Source organism: Glandiceps talaboti, chromosome 19, assembly GCF_964340395.1.
Source record: "Glandiceps talaboti chromosome 19, keGlaTala1.1, whole genome shotgun sequence".
Classification (NCBI taxonomy): domain Eukaryota; kingdom Metazoa; phylum Hemichordata; class Enteropneusta; family Spengelidae; genus Glandiceps; species Glandiceps talaboti.
In genome coordinates this window covers 1,728,245-1,751,390 of record NC_135567.1, presented here as the reverse complement: position 1 = coordinate 1,751,390, position 23,146 = coordinate 1,728,245, and the positions used below count along the sequence as shown (strand labels likewise).

General features: G+C 33.9%; 2 protein-coding genes and 1 long non-coding RNA gene across 3 annotated transcripts; 1 reads left to right on the top strand and 2 right to left on the bottom strand.

Annotated features, from left to right (window-relative positions):
• Window positions 1–206: 206 nt before the first annotated feature.
• LOC144449958 (uncharacterized) lies at window positions 207–9,360 on the bottom strand. Its single transcript, XM_078140525.1, has 3 exons — window positions 9,302–9,360; window positions 4,154–5,332; window positions 207–2,431 (listed from the first exon to the last, which is right to left on the bottom strand). The coding sequence occupies exons 2-3, from the start codon at window positions 5,293–5,295 to the stop codon at window positions 2,080–2,082; spliced, it is 1,494 nt and encodes a 497-aa protein (XP_077996651.1). The 5' UTR covers window positions 5,296–5,332; window positions 9,302–9,360; the 3' UTR covers window positions 207–2,079.
• Window positions 9,361–10,213: 853 nt separating this feature from the next.
• Window positions 10,214–14,874, top strand: LOC144450293 (uncharacterized). Its single transcript, XR_013482217.1, has 3 exons — window positions 10,214–10,653; window positions 12,295–12,434; window positions 14,124–14,874. It is a non-coding gene; the product is annotated as an uncharacterized LOC144450293 (long non-coding RNA).
• A 213-nt stretch (window positions 14,875–15,087) lies between these two features.
• On the bottom strand, window positions 15,088–22,477 carry LOC144450229 (uncharacterized). Its single transcript, XM_078140820.1, has 3 exons — window positions 22,075–22,477; window positions 21,242–21,417; window positions 15,088–16,426 (listed from the first exon to the last, which is right to left on the bottom strand). Exons 1-3 carry the CDS (start codon window positions 22,426–22,428, stop codon window positions 16,405–16,407), a joined length of 552 nt encoding a protein of 183 aa, XP_077996946.1. The 5' UTR covers window positions 22,429–22,477; the 3' UTR covers window positions 15,088–16,404.
• Between the last annotated feature and the right edge of the window lie 669 nt (window positions 22,478–23,146).

Sequence of the window (23,146 nt, the reverse complement as noted above, 5' to 3'; positions counted from 1 at the left end):
ATGGAAAATCTGAACTAGACACTCACACAAGAAAAATAAAAACAATACAATAAAATGAAAAATCTACCTACCCCACCTATTCTAAAATTGAGTTTAACCGGAACCACACAATTTTTTTTATTCTGAAAATTCACATACTGGTAAGTAATTATACACTTTACAAAACAACACACATTAGTTTTAGTTCTAGTCATAACAAGTCTTTTATTTTATTTTGAATAATCAGAAATCAACCTAGGTAACTGTATCTGAAACATCTTTTGAAAGTAATTTATCAGATACAATGACTTACTTGTCAAGATAGAGATGGAAGTTACAATGACTTACTGTATAAATCTACTGTGGGTAAATATATAGGCTTGTCTACACATAATAAACAGGGAACCTTGCACACCTGTGTAACATTCACATGCCTAGGACAGGGTTGTGCACATAGTGGAGCCACATAGACTGTACCAGCTATGTGCACTATATCCCTGCAACAGCTCTGGCCAACACACTGGGTGTAACATACCTAGATTTGACAGATGTGTAGTCGGTATGCCAACATCAATGTAACATGCATGGATGTGAAAAATAGCAATGCAGCATAGGTTTTTACATCCATGTACAAGAGTTTTTCCCCACAGCCATGTTAGCATAGCTGTAACATAGGTATTTCCTACAGCCATGTACCAGCTATGTGAGCAATGCTAGTCAGATATGAACAAAAGGGTTACTACAGGGTATTATTCCACCATAGCTGTTACATGTATGTGCACAACTGTGTGCTAGGTATGCAGTACACAGCTATGGTACTGGGATGTGCAAAACAGTTGTGGCACAGAGGCAGTATTCCACATCTATGCAACATGTATATATTTTACAACCATGTACCAGGGCTGTGGAAACATTTACCCTTTCAAGGGATTGTGAGGCACATAGGTGGTACATAGCTGTGCTCTTCTTCCTAGCACTAGGATGTGGTCACATCCTATCAATATGATGTACACATCCTGCTAGGATGTACAAGGTTCCCTGTGTATGGACAATAAATTGAATCCAATTAATTTCGGAGTCTGCACCCAAAAATCTGTACCTCAATATAATCATAATATCAACATGTTACTGAGTTACTTCTACCTCTAATTAACATATACATAATTAGTTATAGATTATTTCAACTATATTCAATGAATATATTAATTTTTGTCTCGTTAAAAGATAACACTCCCTTTATACCTACCCCAGGTTAAAATGAAAACACCACTCCAGGATTCAGAATAAGGCATTTTTTGTACATTTTGATTTCTAGTCATTTCATGATTTTACATCATATAAACATTGCGTAAACTAAATCTTGTTTCACATTGATCATGTGACAGTCTGAGCAGTTATCCACTGTTGCATCATGGGAATCAGAAAACATACATAGGTATTAGATGGACAATGAATTTTCATGACTCGTAAATCCTTATTACCTTCAGATAAAGTCATGAATATTTATTGTACATCTAATACATATGTCTGTTAACATCCATGCTGGCTGGGAAATGATGACCCACTGTGAATGGGAAACTAATTTCTATTTGGTGTGTTTTTAGCAATCATGTGAAAACCTACTTTTAATGCATTTCCAAGATTTCTAGGGAGTCCATTGAAATTCCTCAATTGTCCAGGAGTTCTAAGGAGTTCTAAGGAGTCCTTTAAAATTCCTCAACAGTTAAGGAGTTCTAAGGAGTTGTAAGGAGTTCTTTAAAATTCCTTAACTTTCCAGAATGATCGCTATATTATATTACCTACCCCTATGACATCACAGTGACCTTTAACCTATCCCCTATGACATCACAGTGACCTTTAACCTATCCCCTATGACATCACAGTGACCTTTAACCTATCCCCTATCACAGTGACCTTTAACCTATCCCCTATGACATCACAGTGACCTTTAACCTATCCCCTATGACATCAGTGACCTTTACCTATCCCCTATGACATCACAGTGACCTTTAACCTATCCACAATGACATCACAGTGACCTTTAACCTATCCACAATGACATCACAGTGACCTTTGACTTGTGCACAGACATCACAGTGACTATGACCTCCAAGCTGCTAGAACGGCTAAAACAAACAAGAGTGTGACAGCTATGAGTGCAATAGTAGATGTTGCATTAAACATATACCTGTATTGCCATCGTAGATACCACACTGTAACTAAGATGAATCCAAACAATGGAACCATGAACCGACCAAGATCAAGGTCAGAATTACCAAGTACGTCTAAGTTTTCTCTTTGTGTGTGACTTGTCTGTGATACATGGCAATGTAAAACACTATTATCAGTTATGTTATAATCTTGAAGTGTAGAGTTGTCATCTTGTAAGAGGTGACCATTGAAGATAAACCGAACTGTCCTGCCATCACTTACATCGCCAGTAAACTTGTCTCTGTAAGTCAAAACACATAACATTATTACCTGCCATACTCTGTACAGTTAATGTATCATTTACATACATACCTTATATGGATGTTACAGTAGTACATCATTTACATACAAACCTTATATAGATGTTACAGTAGTACATCATTTACATACACACCTTATATAGATGTTACAGTAGTACATCATTTACATACACACCTTATATGGATGTTACAGTAGTACATTATTTACATACACACCATATATAGATGTTACAGTAGTACATCATTTACATACACACCTTATATGGATGATACAGTAGTACATCATTTACATACACACCTTATATGGATGTTACAGTAGTACATCATTTACATACAAACCTTATATTATATGTTACAGTAGTACATCATTTACATACACACCTTATATGGATGTTACATTTACATATAATACATACACACCTTATATGGATATTACATTTACATATAATACATACACACCTTATATGGATGTTACATTTACATATAATACATACACACCTTATATGGATGTCACATTTACATATAATACATACACACCTTATATGGATGTCACATTTACATATAATACATACACACCTTATATGGATGTCACATTTACATATAATACATACACACCTTATATGGATGTTACATTTACATATAATACATACACACCTTATATGGATGTTACATTTACATATAATACATACACACCTTATATGGATGTTACATTTACATATAATACATACACACCTTATATGGATGTTACATTTACATATAATACATACACACCTTATATGGATGTTACATTTACATATAATACATACACACCTTATATGGATGTTACATTTACATATAATACATACACACCTTATATGGATGTTACATTTACATATAATACATACACACCTTATATGGATGTTACATTTACATATAATACATACACACCTTATATGGATGTTACATTTACATATAATACATACACACCTTATATGGATGTTACATTTACATATAATACATACACACCTTATATGGATGTCACATTTACATATAATACATACACACCTTATATGGATGTCACATTTACATATAATACATACACACCTTATATGGATGTCACATTTACATATAATACATACACACCTTATATGGATGTCACATTTACATATAATACATACACACCTTATATGGATGTTACATTTACATATAATACATACACACCTTATATGGATGTTACATTTACATATAATACATACACACCTTATATGGATGTTACATTTACATATAATACATACACACCTTATATGGATGTTACATTTACATATAATACATACACACCTTATATGGATGTCACATTTACATATAATACATACACACCTTATATGGATGTCACATTTACATATAATACATACACACCTTATATGGATGTCACATTTACATATAATACATACACACCTTATATGGATGTCACATTTACATATAATACATACACACCTTATATGGATGTCACATTTACATATAATACATACACACCTTATATGGATGTCACATTTACATATAATACATACACACCTTATATGGATGTTACATTTACATATAATACATACACACCTTATATGGATGTTACATTTACATATAATACATACACACCTTATATGGATGTTACATTTACATATAATACATACACACCTTATATGGATGTTACATTTACATATAATACATACCTTCTAAATTGTCCTAGAGTATCCTGAGGACTAGCCACTACTATTCTTTCACTTTCATTTAAAAACTTTAATCTAATTCTAAACTGTCCACTACTTGAATTCATTTGTTCATTACTTATATCTGAGGTCTCTTCTTGTATGTCAGTCCTGTTACTATGGTTACCAAAATCATCTCTAGTGTTGTGATCACTTGTAGAATTCAATACTGTGATGTCATCATTTGAAGAGCTGACATCTGTGATGTTATCATTTCCAGTGTAAATATTGGTGATGTCATCATTTGGAGTGTTAATTTCTGTAATGTCATCCTTTTCAGTGTCAATGTCTGTGATGTCATCATTTCCAGTGTTTACTTCTCTGATGTCATCATTTTCAGTGTCAATTTCTGTGATATTATCACTTCCAATATTGATCTCTGTGATGTCATCATTGCCAGTGTTAATCTCTGTGATGTCATCACTTCCAGTGTTGATTTCTGTGATGTCATCATTTCCAGTGTTTATTTCTGAGATAAGATCTCTTGGTTTATCTGTGTCAAGTGTTTGTCCCGTCTTCCTATTTCTAATTGTCATCTCAGGTGACATCACAGTTTGGACACGGCTACCACTACAAGTTTTCACAACTGGTGAATCATTACATGTTACTCCAGTTGTCAGGGGTACTGAATTGTCAGATGTCACCCCAGTTGTCAGGGGTACTGAATTGTCAGATGTCACCCCAGTTGTCAGGGGTACTGAATTGTCAGATGTCACCCCAGTTGTCAGGGGTACTGAATTGTCATTTGTCACTCCTGTTGTTTGGGTTATTGTATCTTGAGATGTCATATCTTCTGTTACCCTTGCTGTCTGTAATGTTGTGTCCCTTGGTGTACTGCTATGTGTTACATGATGATTGCTATCAGCGCTAGTGTTGCTATTTTCTATGTTGTTCACATTATCATTTTGTTGTTGAATGACATGTTGACTTCGTAGTTGTTGTACTTGTTGTGCCGTTAAGCGGTTATTTCTCCTTCTAATTATACGAATGTGTACAGGATGGTCTCCTACAAATGTTGACCACCATGCTATTAACACCGATATCGTTAGTGTCATGACAACCGCTGCTATGGTGACTTCATCACCAATACCTTCAATGAATGGCATGTTAACACTGTATTGTCTTCTCTCTATATTACATTACCTGTAAAAAAAACCACCCAAATATACAAATTAGGAGCATTTTAAAAAAACAGGTTAAATACTCTAAACCAAATCAGTGTTGCACTCAGATAGGATCAAGTAATTCACAACTGCCATATTACCATGGTGATATATCTATAATTCTAGTATACCTATATTACATCTATATTACCATGGCAATACGTCTATAATTCTAGTATAATTCAATATTACATCTATAAATCTATACATAGATTATATCTATAATTCTATACCTATACTACATCTATAATTCTATATCTATACTATATCTATAATTCTATATAGTACATCTATAATTCTATATCTATACTATATCTATAATTCTATATCTATAGTACATCTATAATTCTATATCTATACTATATCTATAATTCTATATCTATACTATATCTATAATTCTATATACTACATCTATAATTCTATATCTATACTACATCTATAATTCTATATCTATAGTACATCTATAATTCTATATCTATAGTACATCTATAATTCTATACCTATACTACATCTATAATTCTATATCTATACTATATCTATAATTCTACATCTATACTATATCTATAATTCTACATCTATACTACATCTATAATTCTATACCTATACTACATCTATAATTCTATATCTATACTACATCTATAATTCTATACTACATCTATAATTCTATATCTATACTATATCTATAATTCTATATAGTACATCTATAATTCTATATCTATACTATATCTATAATTCTATATCTATAGTACATCTATAATTCTATATCTATACTACATCTATAATTCTACATCTATAGTACATCTATAATTCTATATCTATACTACATCTATAATTCTATACCTATACTACATCTATAATTCTACATCTATACTACATCTATAATTCTACATCTATAGTACATCTATAATTCTATATCTATACTACATCTATAATTCTATACTACATCTATAATTCTATATCTATACTACATCTATAATTCTATACCTATACTACATCTATAATTCTACATCTATACTACATCTATAATTCTACATCTATAGTACATCTATAATTCTATATCTATAGTACATCTATAATTCTATATCTATAGTACATCTATAATTCTATATCTATAGTACATCTATAATTCTACATCTATACTACATCTATAATTCTATATCTATACTACATCTATAATTCTATATCTATATTACATCTATAATTCTATATCTATACTACATCTATACTACATCTATAATTCTATATCTATAGTACATCTATAATTCTACATCTATATTACATCTATAATTCTATATCTATACTACATCTATAATTCTATATCTATACTACATCTATACTACATCTATAATTCTATATCTATACTACATCTATACTACATCTATAATTCTACATCTATATTACATCTATAATTCTATATCTATACTACATCTATAATTCTATATCTATACTACATCTATAATTCTATATCTATATTACATCTATAATTCTATATCTATACTATATCTATAATTCTACATCTATACTACATCTATAATTCTATATCTATACTACATCTATAATTCTATATCTATACTATATCTATAATTCTACATCTATACTACATCTATAATTCTATATCTATACTACATCTATAATTCTATATCTATACTACATCTATAATTCTATACCTATACTATATCTATAATTCTACATCTATACTACATCTATAATTCTATATCTATACTACATCTATAATTCTATATCTATACTATATCTATAATTCTACATCTATACTACATCTATAATTCTATATCTATACTACATCTATAATTCTATATCTATACTACATCTATAATTCTATATCTATACTATATCTATAATTCTATATCTATACTATATCTATAATTCTACATCTATACTACATCTATAATTCTATATCTATACTACATCTATAATTCTATATCTATACTACATCTATAATTCTATATCTATACTACATCTATAATTCTATATCTATACTATATCTATAATTCTATATCTATACTACATCTATAATTCTATATCTATACTACATCTATAATTCTATATCTATACTATATCTATAATTCTATATCTATACTACATCTATAATTCTATATCTATACTATATCTATAATTCTACATCTATACTACATCTATAATTCTATATCTATACTACATCTATAATTCTATACCTATATTACATCTATAATTCTATATCTATACTATATCTATAATTCTATATCTATACTACATCTATAATTCTATATCTATACTATATCTATAATTCTATATCTATACTATATCTATAATTCTACATCTATACTACATCTATAATTCTATACCTATACTACATCTATAATTCTATATCTATACTACATCTATAATTCTATATCTATACTACATCTATAATTCTATATCTATACTACATCTATAATTCTATATCTATACTACATCTATAATTCTATATCTATACTATATCTATAATTCTATATCTATACTACATCTATAATTCTACATCTATACTACATCTATAATTCTACATCTATACTACATCTATAATTCTATACCTATACTACATCTATAATTCTATATCTATACTATATCTATAATTCTATATCTATACTATATCTATAATTCTACATCTATACTACATCTATAATTCTATATCTATACTACATCTATAATTCTATATCTATACTACATCTATAATTCTATATCTATACTACATCTATAATTCTATATCTATACTATATCTATAATTCTATATCTATACTACATCTATAATTCTATATCTATACTACATCTATAATTCTATATCTATACTATATCTATAATTCTATATCTATACTACATCTATAATTCTATATCTATACTATATCTATAATTCTACATCTATACTACATCTATAATTCTATATCTATACTACATCTATAATTCTATATCTATACTACATCTATAATTCTATATCTATACTACATCTATAATTCTATATCTATACTACATCTATAATTCTATATCTATACTATATCTATAATTCTATATCTATACTACATCTATAATTCTATATCTATACTACATCTATAATTCTATATCTATACTATATCTATAATTCTATATCTATACTACATCTATAATTCTATATCTATACTATATCTATAATTCTACATCTATACTACATCTATAATTCTATATCTATACTACATCTATAATTCTATATCTATACTACATCTATAATTCTATATCTATACTACATCTATAATTCTATATCTATACTACATCTATAATTCTACATCTATACTACATCTATAATTCTATATCTATACTATATCTATAATTCTATATCTATACTACATCTATAATTCTACATCTATACTATATCTATAATTCTATATCTATACTACATCTATAATTCTATATCTATACTATATCTATAATTCTATATCTATACTACATCTATAATTCTATATCTATACTATATCTATAATTCTATATCTATACTACATCTATAATTCTATATCTATACTACATCTATAATTCTATACCTATACTACATCTATAATTCTATATCTATACTACATCTATAATTCTATATCTATACTATATCTATAATTCTATATCTATACTACATCTATAATTCTACATCTATACTACATCTATAATTCTATATCTATACTACATCTATAATTCTATACTACATCTATAATTCTATATCTATACTACATCTATAATTCTATATCTATACTACATCTATAATTCTATATCTATATTTTTATATTTGATGTAATAACTATCTATATCAGATAACTTCCATCGTTACTTCCGGCACTGTACCACAGCACTAGGAATTCGATGGTAATATCTGATCAAATCATGACTACCAAAACTCAATAGATCTGAAGTCGACATCATGGACGAGCTAAATATTGCGATAGACAATCGTTTTACTCACCAAGGACAACCTGGCTAGCTATCCGACGAATCTACGGTCAGGTAATCACAGTTTACTCATACCGGAAGTTGTTTTCTCATTTAACGTTGTTGTCACATTTATATTCAGTGTCATATTCTTTGGATTCATATTCGTTCACAGCTCGGCAATGTCCCAGCATCCCATTCGATCTCGCAAGCCAGAGTTATTATTTCTATGTGATAATACTTTTTTTTATTTTATGAGAGCAAATGTGAGAGGCTCGTTAAGAACGTTGCCGTAAAACAGGCCGTGGTATGGAGCGTAATCCACGTCAAAAGTCGAACTCGTCAAGTGATAAGTCAGGTACATCAAGTGACAAGTCAGGTACATCAAGTGACAAGTCAGGTACATCAAATGACAAGCCAGGAACGTCAATTGACAAGTCAGGAACGTCAAGTGATAAGTCAGGTCCGTCAATTGACAAGTTAGGAACGTCAAGTGATAAGTCAGGTCCGTCAATTGACAAGTCAGGAACGTCAAGTGATAAGTCAGGTCCGTCAATTGACAAGTCAGGAACGTCAAGTGATAAGTCAGGTCCGTCAATTGACAAGTCAGGAACATCAAGTGATAAGTCAATTTGTACGAACGTTGTATCATTTTTGGCAATTGATAATTCAATGTGGACAGTTGACAATTCATAGCGTGCAGTTAAATCAAAGCGTACGTTGAAGTTTGCACAAAGCACCCCAGCTTGCTTGGAAGTGAATACACGTCAACTGACGACTACTTTACAGAACGCATTTGGAAATCGTAATACCAATGTCTACAAAGCTAGGTATGCTCGTGACAAGTTATATGACCTAGGTCATGACCCGGAAAAAAAACATTACCCGTCTTACATCCAGTAATCATGTGTGCGCTCGCATATCTTTGCCAGTTTAGGCATTTTGCGGAATTACTTCAAAACGATGTTGAAGTAGTAGGCCGAGTTCAAAGTCGTGTATGTCTACTGTGTCAGTTGAATGCCATAGGTATGTGTAATAACGAAGTTGTCCAACTCATTCAAGAATACCATGGCCAACGAACTGTATCATTCCACACTGATTTCAAGCCGACTCAGGACTATTAACTGATGAAGAATTAGACGAGAAAATCCGTAAAATACAAAGAGATTTTCCTAACTGTGAGGTGTGGCTGTAGACGAATGATTGGTTTTCTTCGCTCGAGAAATCTTCGTGTACAACAAAGAAGGGTTAGAGATGCCACAGAGTTGATACGCATGTTGTTCTGATATGGGCACTTGAGGTACGTTCAGTACGCAGAAGCTTGCCATATCACGTGCACTCACCTTTAGCTCTATGACACATTGATGGAAATCACAAACTTATTCGGTAAGTTTTAAAATATTACTTTATTGTTTATTGTGGAATTATTTTTGATACATAGTTTTTATGGTTTTGTTGTGTCTTGATGATGATGATGATGATGATTATTAATTATTATTATTATAAACATAGAGAGAGAAAACATACAAACTGTGTTAGGCTCTCTCTCTCTCTCTCTCTCTCTCTCTCTCTCTCTCTCTCTCTCTCTCTCTCTCTCTCTCTCTCTCTCTCTCATTCTCTCTTGTCCTCTTACACACTCTAACTGTTCATTTAAATATATATATGTAAAGTGTATAATTATATTTATAATATACCTTGTGATATTGCTGCGCCATGATTCACTAGAATCAGTCACGTGATAGGAAAATAGAATGACTATTTCCCTAGGGAAATAGTTCCATCAGCTATTACATGGTCACATGACCATCGCAGGTCAAAATGGCAGCTTCTGATGATGTCGTCTGCCACTGCGAGTTCACAGCAAGAGGTATATTACAAAACACATATTGCTTGGCCTATATTCGGGCTATAGCACCCATTCATTATCCCCTCATGACTGTGAGTTACCAGAATCATATGCTATTTCCCTCGCCCTTCAGCCTCAGGAAATAGCATGTGATTCTGGTAACTCACAGTCTCCTTGGTGTAATAAACTGGTGCTATAGCCCTCATGGCCAGGCAATATGTGTTCAATATATATACATATATAGTGTGTGTATGTATTATTATTATTTAATATTTAATTATTAGCATTACTGAACAGAGGTTCACTTGTGCTATAACTTATGAGCATGGTGAAATGTGTGTGTGTGTGTGTGTGTGTGTGTGTGTGTGTGTGTGTGTGTGTAAATGACATAAAATTGAAAACTGACAGACTGATGGGCCTAGTATTTGGTGGTCAGGGTGTGTAGATTGCAAATTGTTCAAATGAAAATGGTCACAACAGAGATGTGAATTTTGGGTCAAAAAATGTGATTCATGGTGTGGGAAAATGCCTTGACCAGGCCTAGAAATGAAAGGTTAGTTATTGTTTTATTAATGTCGTTTAAATCTGTTGTGGGCTACTTAACATCTCAATGTCAATGTGTCAATGCATAAAGTTTAACCTTGGTTTGCGGTTGCTTGGAAATTTTAGCACAGCTGAATTAAATCATAGACACTGTCTATGATTAAAACAGGTGCATTCATGCTACAGACATGATAAATAGTCTTGCCCATGAATATCTGTCTGTCTGCCTATATGTGTGGTTGACTTAAATTTAAAGAAACTTAGAAGTCAAAAACATTGGGAAGAATATTTTGTAGTGATGATTTTAGTCACTTGTTAGCACAACTGAACAATTGCTAGTGCTATATCATGGTGTGGTGTCTGTCTGTCTGTCTGTCTGTCTGTCTGTCTGTCAGTGTGTGTGTGTGTGTGTGTGTGTGTGTGTGTGTGTGTGTGTGTGTGACTTGAATGCAAAAGCCGCCCAATTGATTGCCCTAGTATTTACATCTATTTGCCCTAGCATTTATATCTATATCATGTATGCTAGTGGTGTTTTTGTGCAATATGTATTCTTGCTTAGCATTTATGATCCATTTTAGTGTTCCTTTACATAATTTTGAGTATTTCAATCAAGCCATTATTGTGTTATATACTTATAGGTGGCGTTTTATTATTCATGGAGGAATTGATGGTTACTCCAGAAAAGTCATGTTTTTAAACTGTATGGGCCAGTGGTCTTTTAGCCTTTGCAAATTCCAGTGGTACAGTTGGAAGGGAGGTCTTCCTATCCACAGAACAAGTAAGTATAAATATATCTATACAACCCTGTTAGTGTTAGTGTGTTAATAAGACTACTTTGGGAAACTGACAAAACATACCTAATACAGGGTTGTAGACATAATTGTATTAGCCCTGTGGTGGTATAGCCACACATATATCCTGTACAGGGTTGTGGACATGACTGTATTAGCCATGTGGTGGTATAGCCACACACATATCTAGTACATATTTGTAGACATAACTGTATTAGCCATGTGGTGGTATAGCCACACACATACCTAGTATAGATTTGTAGACATAACTGTATTAGCGATGTGGTGGTATAGCCACACACATACCTAGTACAGAGTTGTAGACATAACTGTATTAGCCCTGTGGTGGTATAGCCACACATATATCCTGTACAGGGTTGTGGACATGACTGTATTAGCCCTTTGGTGGTATAGCCACACACATACCTAGTACAGATTTGTAGACATAACTGTATTAGCGATGTGGTGGTATAGCCACACACATACCTAGTACAGAGTTGTAGACATAACTGTATTAGCCCTTTGGTGGTATAGCCACACACATACCTAATACAGGGTTGTAGACATAACTGTATTAGCCCTGTGGTGGTATAGCCACACATATATCCTGTACAGGGTTGTGGACATGACTGTATTAGCCATGTGGTGGTATAGCCACACACATACCTAGTACAGATTTGTAGACATAACTGTATTAGCCATGTGGTGGTATAGCCACACACATACCTAGTACAGATTTGTAGACATAACTGTATTAGCGATGTGGTGGTATAGCCACACACATACCTAGTACAGATTTGTAGACATAACTGTATTAGCCCTGTGGTGGTATAGCCACACACATACCTAGTACAGAGTTGTAGACATAACTGTATTAGCCCTTTGGTGGTATAGCCACACACATACCTAATACAGGGTTGTAGACATAACTGTATTAGCCCATAGTTGTTGTAGCAGCTTTGGATAACATATCCCAATAACTGCTTTGGTGTGCACAAGACTTGAGACATACTTTAATTCAACCTGTTTAGCAACTTGTATTTCAACAAAACATACATGCATCTATGGTTCAGAGATGTGTATAACAGTCTATGCATAGAGATGAAATGCATATCTGTGTAGTAGGTATACTTTTGACAACCATGTGGAAGAGCAGTAGCAAAACATACCCTGCAACATGGACATGATATACAATGTTCCTATGTAATATTGCATATGTTAGTTGGCATAACATTTAATCCTGCATGTATTTCAATCTCACATATTATTCCTTCAAAATGTTCCTAGATACTCACACCTACTTTTCTGTCACAGTCTCAGTTTGCTAATTAAGTATTGAAATATAGATTGTATGTGTGATGGAATTCAATTGTTTTGCCTCAATACTTCATGATGTGCAGAAATCTTTATTAATTCTTTATTTGCAACACTTCTGTGTCATATATCCAGTGAGTTGTTTTACTATAATTGTTTTATTATTTTTGATAAGTATGTAGTATTGACATTCATATACAGTACCGTCCTACATACATATGGACAGAACAACACCTATTGGCAGGGTTGTATTATTGAAACTATTAACTTAATTTTCTTCTATTTAGACCAAATTCTTTTGCAACAGTAAGTTTGGGGGCAGTCAGGTTTCCATTATCTCATTTTCAATTTTCATTTGACAGGATTTGGAATATGGTGTTGATTGGGAAGGCCCAACTCTAACAAATGTACCAGAACTTTTAAGTGTAACAATTCCTGATGTGACAATACCACTTGAAGAGGAGAAATATAGAGAATTGTGCATGTTGATCGACCCACTTGCAGAATCATCAAGTAATGGGATTGATATATATATGTAGTTAACATAGTTAACTCTTTCCTGTCATGATAAAGTACCAATGGTTGAATATTGGTTACAAATTAATGGAGTATTCAAAAAGGTCAAGGTCATGTTATGTTTGATGTCAAGACACTGACTGAAGGACAACAAAAAGACAGGGAAATATGAATATATTATTGTATTCAGCTGTCTGATACAGTAATGGAACGAAGTGGTAACTCTTGAACAATCACGAAAAGTGTTGTGTGCAATTCTTATTGACCTATATTCTGTCCAACCTTATCAATGATTATGCACAACTCTCAGGCAAAAATATTGCTTTCAGTATTTCAGCCAAAAAAGTGGATTCAGATCTTTATGTGTCGTTACTCTCATAGGGCACCTAGGGGGCTTACCTTACGACATTCAATGCAGCAGAAGATCTGTGCAGGTTTATCGCGCAGTCATTGTGATATGATCCTATATCGATCTAGATATTCATAGAATTTGATGCTTTTGGGGGGTTTGGACTGACGTCAGGTCTATAGATGGCTTTGACAGTGATATAGTACCACGGATAGTAATTGTACTTTGTGATAGTGCTGTCATGTCATTTATTGTGAACATGTACCATTATTTTAACAAAAATGTATCATGGTATACATGTATATTTTAATAAAATGAATAAACATTTCATGATGACCAAGTATAACTTGCAGATGTATGTATGTTTTGATTTCATAGTGCAAGCTTTGGAGTACATGTAATGTTTTCATTCCCTGTAAGTCAGTATCCTAAAATTATTATGACAGTACAGGACACAAGAATTTTCTGAGAACATTTTTATTATAAGTAAGCTCAAAATTTCTCAAAACTTCTCAAAAAACTAAATACTTTTTGAAAGGACTTACTGAAATTAACCTATTAAATGCATCAAAGTTAAGGCTAATTTTGTCCCAACTATCTAACTGATTAAAGTCTTTGACAAGTAACTCATCATCAGAAGTTGTCACCTCAATCATAAGTTTTCACACCTGTTCTAAAACAAAGTGCAATGATATAATTTTTAGCAGCATATGAATCGACTCTCTGGACTTCTTAATGTAGAACCGAAGCAGTAACCCTTTGTTGTTTCCAAGATATTGTCACTTAGCCCCTAAATCTAATCTGTAATCAGTGTAGTGAGAAGCATTAGAGAGGATTGATGACATCAAAAATGGAAAGATACTTCAGGTTTATGCAATACATTGAATTGGAGAAAACACAACTAAATTTCTAAGGTTACATTGATCATAGGTAGACACTGGATTGAGTTTTGTGTGTTGTAGAGAAAAAAAGATAATGTTAGAAATTATGAAAACAACTAATGCAATCCTCTTGCAATCTATGTTTCTAAAAATGATGCAAAATTACATTTCTGGCAACTTACTACCTACTGTGATTAAACTTACACCAGTCCAGTGAATACACTATTTCTGGTAACTTAGTACAACTGTGGTTAAACTTACACCAGTCCAGTGAATACACTATTTCTGGTAACTTAGTACAACTGTGGTTAAACTTACATCAGTCCAGTGAATACACTATTTCTGGTAACTTAGTACAACTGTGATTAAACTTACACCAGTCCAGTGAATACACTATTTCTGGTAACTTAGTACAACTGTGGTTAAACTTACACCAGTCCAGTGAATACACTATTTCTGGTAACTTAGTACAACTGTGGTTAAACTTACACCAGTCCAGTGAATACACTATTTCTGGTAACTTACTACAACTGTGATTAAAGTTGCACCCGTGAATATTTAAAGAATTTTACCACAAAATGAGGCATATTTTTAATCAGCACCTTACTAGCATTCTTTGCATGTGTATGTTGTCTGAAAATCATCTTAACATATTAATTCCACAGCTGAAAAGTAGATCAAGAAAATATGTGTTAATACCACCCAAAACCTACACATTGGAATGTGACAGTTGTATCAAAGGAGTTTTTCAAAGTTTGGTAAGACTCATGGCTGACATGAAGCTGCACTTCCTTGGTACAAACACCAGGGTCTGGCAATGTAGATATTGGTATGCTACTGAACCATATGAAAATTTTCCAGGGCATATTCCTGTCGCCTGTTATACACTGCAAAACATCATGGATAGAGGGTTTGGTATCTGGGAAAAAAGAGAATAAAATATGTTATATGCAACAGTTTTTTATGATATGTTAACTAATTTCTGAATAAACTAGCTCTCTTAGTCCTTACGGTTGCCCACAATTAACCAATACTCCATGATTATGTTAAGTCTGGCTATATTGGTACTTAACCTATGCTATTTCAGAACCCATTACCTTCCAGGAAGGAGCATATGAGCCCATATAGCCATTGGTCCTTACTAGTTGAAGGGTGATGATGTGTAATGACAATGACATAAGTGTATGTTCATCATAGAAGCATGGCGATTCAAACACAAGTTTTCTTCTTCCACTTTAGAATCTGAAACAGGCATGTTTTGAACTAATCACTTGACATATCCTTCTTCAGTTAAACCGGATCTGACAGAATGATCAAAATTTGAATAAACTGGAGATGTAAAGGTTATTTGTTCAAAGCATGTCTGTATTTCAATCAAAGTTGTCAAAGAGAACTTGTGTTTGTGAATAATATACATTTGTACCTGATATATGAGCCAATGACCCAATTACTGTATCAAAAGCAAAAAATGACATTAAGTTTGGACTCACAAGTCTTCATCAAAAATGCACTCCCTCACATGCTTTACTTCTATCATGATTTTAAATGACATTAGTAATAAATAGGAAAAAATTTTAATAAATTTTATATGTATTATAAAAGTGTCTGCGACATGCGGGATAGGACTGGATTTAGATAATTGACCCATTTGGCCAAGGTCAAAGGTCAGGGTCTCCAATGAAAGTTTACACCTAATAATTTAGGGATAGACACTATAATGTAGTCTCTATGTATTCAAGTTTTCGAGTTATGCCATAAATAGTCATTGTTAACAACAAACATGGCTGGCATGCCACTTGGACACTTGTGTATGTTGTGAACTGAAGTGACTTGCACATGTCCCATATGACAAGTCATCTTTGCGCCTGGCTTAAAAGTAACTGGATATTGCATGTCTGAGAAATGCATTATGGACGGACTAACAGACCCACTGTAATAATCAATTAAACTGAGCTCTTTTTTTGGCAACTGCATGCTTTGAGGCAAGAAGTAGTGAATTTATTATTCATCTATCATAAATGTACTTCTACTTAGGCCCTTGAGGCAACTCAAGACAAATGCTTGGTGAGTGAATGTGAAACAAGTTTCAAACTGGTATTATAACTCATGCTATACAGCAGTACTATTATGTATGGTACTCTGTATGGTACAGCTGTACTACTATTATGTATGGTACTCTGTATGGTACAGCTGTACTACTATGTATAGTACTATGTATGGTACAGCTGTACTATTATGTATAGTACTCTGTATGGTACAGCTGTACTACTATGTATGGTACTCTGTATGGTACAGCTGTACTACTATGTATGGTACTATGTATGGTACAGCTGTACTACTATGTATGGTACTCTGTATGGTACAGCTGTACTATTATGTATGGTACTCTGTATGGTACAGCTGTACTACTATGTATAGTACTATGTATGGTACAGCTGTACTACTATGTATAGTACTATGTATGGTACAGCTGTACTATTATGTATAGTACTCTGTATGGTACAGCTGTACTACTATGTATAGTACTCTGTATGGTACAGCTGTACTACTATGTATGGTACTCTGTATGGTACAGCTGTACTACTATGTATGGTACTCTGTATGGTACAGCTGTACTACTATGTATGGTACTCTGTATGGTACAGCTGTACTACTATGTATGGTACAGCTGTACTACTATGTATGGTACTCTGTATGGTACAGCTGTACTATTATGTATGGTACTCTGTATGGTACAGTTGTACTACTATTATAGTACTATGTATGGTACAGCTGTACTATTATGTATGGTACAGCTGTACTACTATGTATGGTACTCTGTATGGTACAGCTGTACTATTATGTATGGTACTCTGTATGGTACAGCTGTACTACTATTATAGTACTATGTATGGTACAGCTGTACTACTATGTATGGTACTCTGTATGGTACAGCTGTACTACTATGTATGGTACTCTGTATGGTACAGCTGTACTACTATGTATGGTACTCTGTATGGTACAGCTGTACTACTATTATAGTACTATGTATGGTACAGCTGTACTACTATGTATGGTACTCTGTATGGTACAGCTGTACTACTATGTATGGTACAGCTGTACTACTATGTATGGTACTCTGTATGGTACAGCTGTACTACTATGTATGGTACTCTGTATGGTACAGCTGTACTATTATGTATGGTACTCTGTATGGTACAGCTGTACTACTATTATAGTACTATGTATGGTACAGCTGTACTACTATGTATGGTACTCTGTATGGTACAGCTGTACTACTATGTATGGTACAGCTGTACTACTATGTATGGTACTCTGTATGGTACAGCTGTACTACTATGTATGGTACTCTGTATGGTACAGCTGTACTATTATGTATGGTACTCTGTATGGTACAGCTGTACTACTATGTATGGTACTCTGTATGGTACAGCTGTACTACTATGTATGGTACTCTGTATGGTACAGCTGTACTACTATGTATAGTACTATGTATGGTACAGCTGTACTACTATGTATGGTACTCTGTATGGTACAGCTGTACTACTATTATAGTACTATGTATGGTACAGCTGTACTACTATGTATGGTACTCTGTATGGTACAGCTGTACTACTATGTATGGTACAGCTGTACTACTATGTATGGTACTCTGTATGGTACAGCTGTACTACTATGTATGGTACTCTGTATGGTACAGCTGTACTATTATGTATGGTACTCTGTATGGTACAGCTGTACTACTATTATAGTACTATGTATGGTACAGCTGTACTACTATGTATGGTACTCTGTATGGTACAGCTGTACTACTATGTATGGTACAGCTGTACTACTATGTATGGTACTCTGTATGGTACAGCTGTACTACTATGTATGGTACTCTGTATGGTACAGCTGTACTATTATGTATGGTACTCTGTATGGTACAGCTGTACTACTATGTATGGTACTCTGTATGGTACAGCTGTACTACTATGTATGGTACTCTGTATGGTACAGCTGTACTACTATGTATGGTACTCTGTATGGTACAGCTGTACTACTATGTATGGTACTCTGTATGGTACAGCTGTACTACTATGTATGGTACTCTGTATGGTACAGCTGTACTACTATGTATGGTACTCTGTATGGTACAGCTGTACTACTATGTATGGTACTCTGTATGGTACAGCTGTACTACTATGTATGGTACTCTGTATGGTACAGCTGTACTACTATGTATGGTACAGCTGTACTACTATGTATGGTACTCTGTATGGTACAGCTGTACTATTATGTATGGTACTCTGTATGGTACAGTTGTATCATTATAGTACTATATGTATGGTACAGCTGTACTACTATTATAGTACTATGTATGGTACAGCTGTACTACTATGTATGGTACTCTGTATGGTACAGCTGTACTACTATGTATGGTACTCTGTATGGTACAGCTGTACTACTATGTATGGTACTCTGTATGGTACAGCTGTACTATTATGTATGGTACTCTGTATGGTACAGCTGTACTACTATGTATGGTACTCTGTATGGTACAGCTGTACTACTATGTATGGTACTCTGTATGGTACAGCTGTACTACTATGTATGATACTCTGTATGGTACAGCTGTACTACTATGTATGGTACTCTGTATGGTACAGCTGTACTACTATGTATGGTACTCTGTATGGTACAGCTGTACTACTATGTATGGTACTCTGTATGGTACAGCTGTACTACTATGTATGGTACTATGTATGGTACAGCTGTAGTATTATGTATGGTACTCTGTATGGTACAGCTGTACTACTATGTATGGTACTCTGTATGGTACAGCTGTACTACTATGTATGGTACTCTGTATGGTACAGCTGTACTATTATGTATGGTACTCTGTATGGTACAGCTGTACTACTATGTATGGTACTCTGTATGGTACAGCTGTACTACTATGTATGGTACTCTGTATGGTACAGTTGTATCATTATAGTACTATGTATGGTACAGCTGTACTACTATTACAGTACTATGTATGGTACAGCTGTACTACTATGTATACTAGTAGTACTATGTATGGTACAGCTGTACTACTATGTATACTAGTAGTACTATGTATGGTACAGCTGTACTATTATAGTACTATGTATGGTACAGCTGTACTACTATTATGTCTAGTACTATGTATGGTACAGCTGTACTATTATAGTACTATGCATGGTACAGCTGTACTACTATGTCTAGTACTATGTATGGTAAAGCTGTATTACTATTAATGTTTATAATATACCTAGTGATAATGCTGTGCCATGATTCGCTAGAATCAGTCACGTGATAGGAAAATAGAATGACTACTTCCCTTGGGGAAATAGTCCCATCAATTTTTACATGGTCACGTGACCACCGCGCGTTCACATCAGGTCAAAATGGCAGCTTCTGACGATGTCGTCTGCCACCGCGAGTTCACAGCATGAGGTATATTATAAAACACATATTGCCTGGCCTATATTCGGGCTATAGCACCCGTTCATTACCCCCTCGTGACTGTGAGTTACCAGAATCACATGCTATTTCCCTCGGCCTTTGGCCTCGGGAAATAGCATGTGATTCTGGTAACTCACAGTCCCTCGGGTGTAATAAACGGGTGCTATAGCCCTCATGGCCAGGCAATATGTGTTCAATAGTACCCAAATAACATTAAAGGTGACAAAAAACATGAAACCAACAGCTTAAATTCATACAGTACCTCCATGTCAATAACTCCAGTGTTTGGTTCAACGTCAGATTGGTCCTCACTTCACTGATGGACAGATTATCAACATCTACATTACAAACTTTTTGATGATTTTCCAAACAGCCTATAGTAACTTCCTTTCCACAATTCACACAGGATACTTTGGCTGCCTTACTTTCTCGCTCTTCCTAAAGCAGAAAAAAAAATACAAATAATTAAATCTTACTTGATTATTTAATGTTTAATTAAAAAACAGTAGTTACAAACATTTATCAAGCTATACAGGTCTTCCTTAGGGCCACAAGCTTGACTAGTTCCTAGGAACTATTTTTACAATATCCATTTTGTGTAAATTTTGATATTTTGTATATTTGTGGATAAATTTAGAGTATTTTGTAAGTCTATAAATTTCTGGCAATAAAAGTTTTTATATTAGTATATATTAGTATTTGTTAAATGCTGATATCAATTTTTTTAAGGTGGTATGTATGTAAAAGGTACACAAGTTCTCTTGTCATTTTGTGCCAGTTTTACCAGCTTTCCACCTTTCTATTGCTGGGGTTCCCATACCTTAAACACCGGGATATGGCCAAGGTCAGTTAAAATATAATCGATACACACAAACCAAATAAAATATCTCTTTTGCCAAATCTGATGTGTGCTGAAATGAGTGTCTAAGAAAAATAAATCATCATTCCAGTATTTTCAAAGCTTCAACCTATCATAAGATCAATCTGTATATGTTAGCTATGTGCCCCTTATGTATTAGTCTTTCTTTGTATAAATTTGTTTTAAAATCTATTTCCTTGTTAATACCTATTATTCATTTCACAAATTCCACTTACCTCACAGTGAGCGCTGCTAGCGCTGTGATCTATCTGCATATTCTTTTGCAGGGGTCTCACATAAGCTACAGCGTGCTTTAACACGGACTCGTCCCTAAAATAAGGTACCGAATAGCCACTGCTAGGCATGGGTAGAGGGGTTAGTAGTTTGCCACCAGCATGCATGTTCCTGTATATTATAAATCCACCACCATCTGCCAGTTTAGGATAATGACGGTATAGAGTTTCCTGCAAATGTTCGAAACCACCATCCCCATCAAACGTTATTTTTCGCGTGCCCAGTCCCACCTTCCTAAGTTCCTCTCGTTCCAGTAGGGATGGTACACAAGACGTATCGTCACTGTCGTGGTGCATGTCTTACTGCTTCCGGGTCGATTACCGTTGTGATCCTCAGCTTACTTGTTAGAATCTGAAGAAAACTTCTATGACGAAATATGACGTAGGGTATGACGCGTCGTGACGTAGTTGAGTTGACAATCAGCCATCCTAAGGGGTACCAGTTTGGTAATAGTATAGATTGATTCATCCGCCAGATGCATTGACTTGTCGTTTTTTCAAGAGTTTGACTATCATCCAGACCTGACTTATTACTTGATGTTCCTGACTTGTCATTTGACGGACCTGACTTATCACTTGACGTTCCTGACTTGTCAATTGACGGACCTGACTTATCACTTGACGTTCCTGACTTGTCAATTGACAGACCTGACTTATCACTTGACGCTCCTGACTTGTCAATTGACGGACCTGACTTATCACTTGACGTTCCTGACTTGTCAATTGACGGACCTGACTTATCACTTGACGCTCCTGACTTGTCATTTGATGTACCTGACTTGTCACTTGATGTACCTGACTTATCACTTGACGAGTTCGACTTTTGACGTGGATTACGCTCCATACCGTGGTTTGCGACAATGAGTATCCCGCGATCATCGATCATCGCAACCCTGGCTTGGACGTTTAATATGTAGCAAGGCTTAGCGGTGTTTACACGCATATCCATCTTGAATCAGAGTCAACTTTAGGTCCGATGATAACTTAGGAAGGTACAAATTTCCCGGAATTAGAT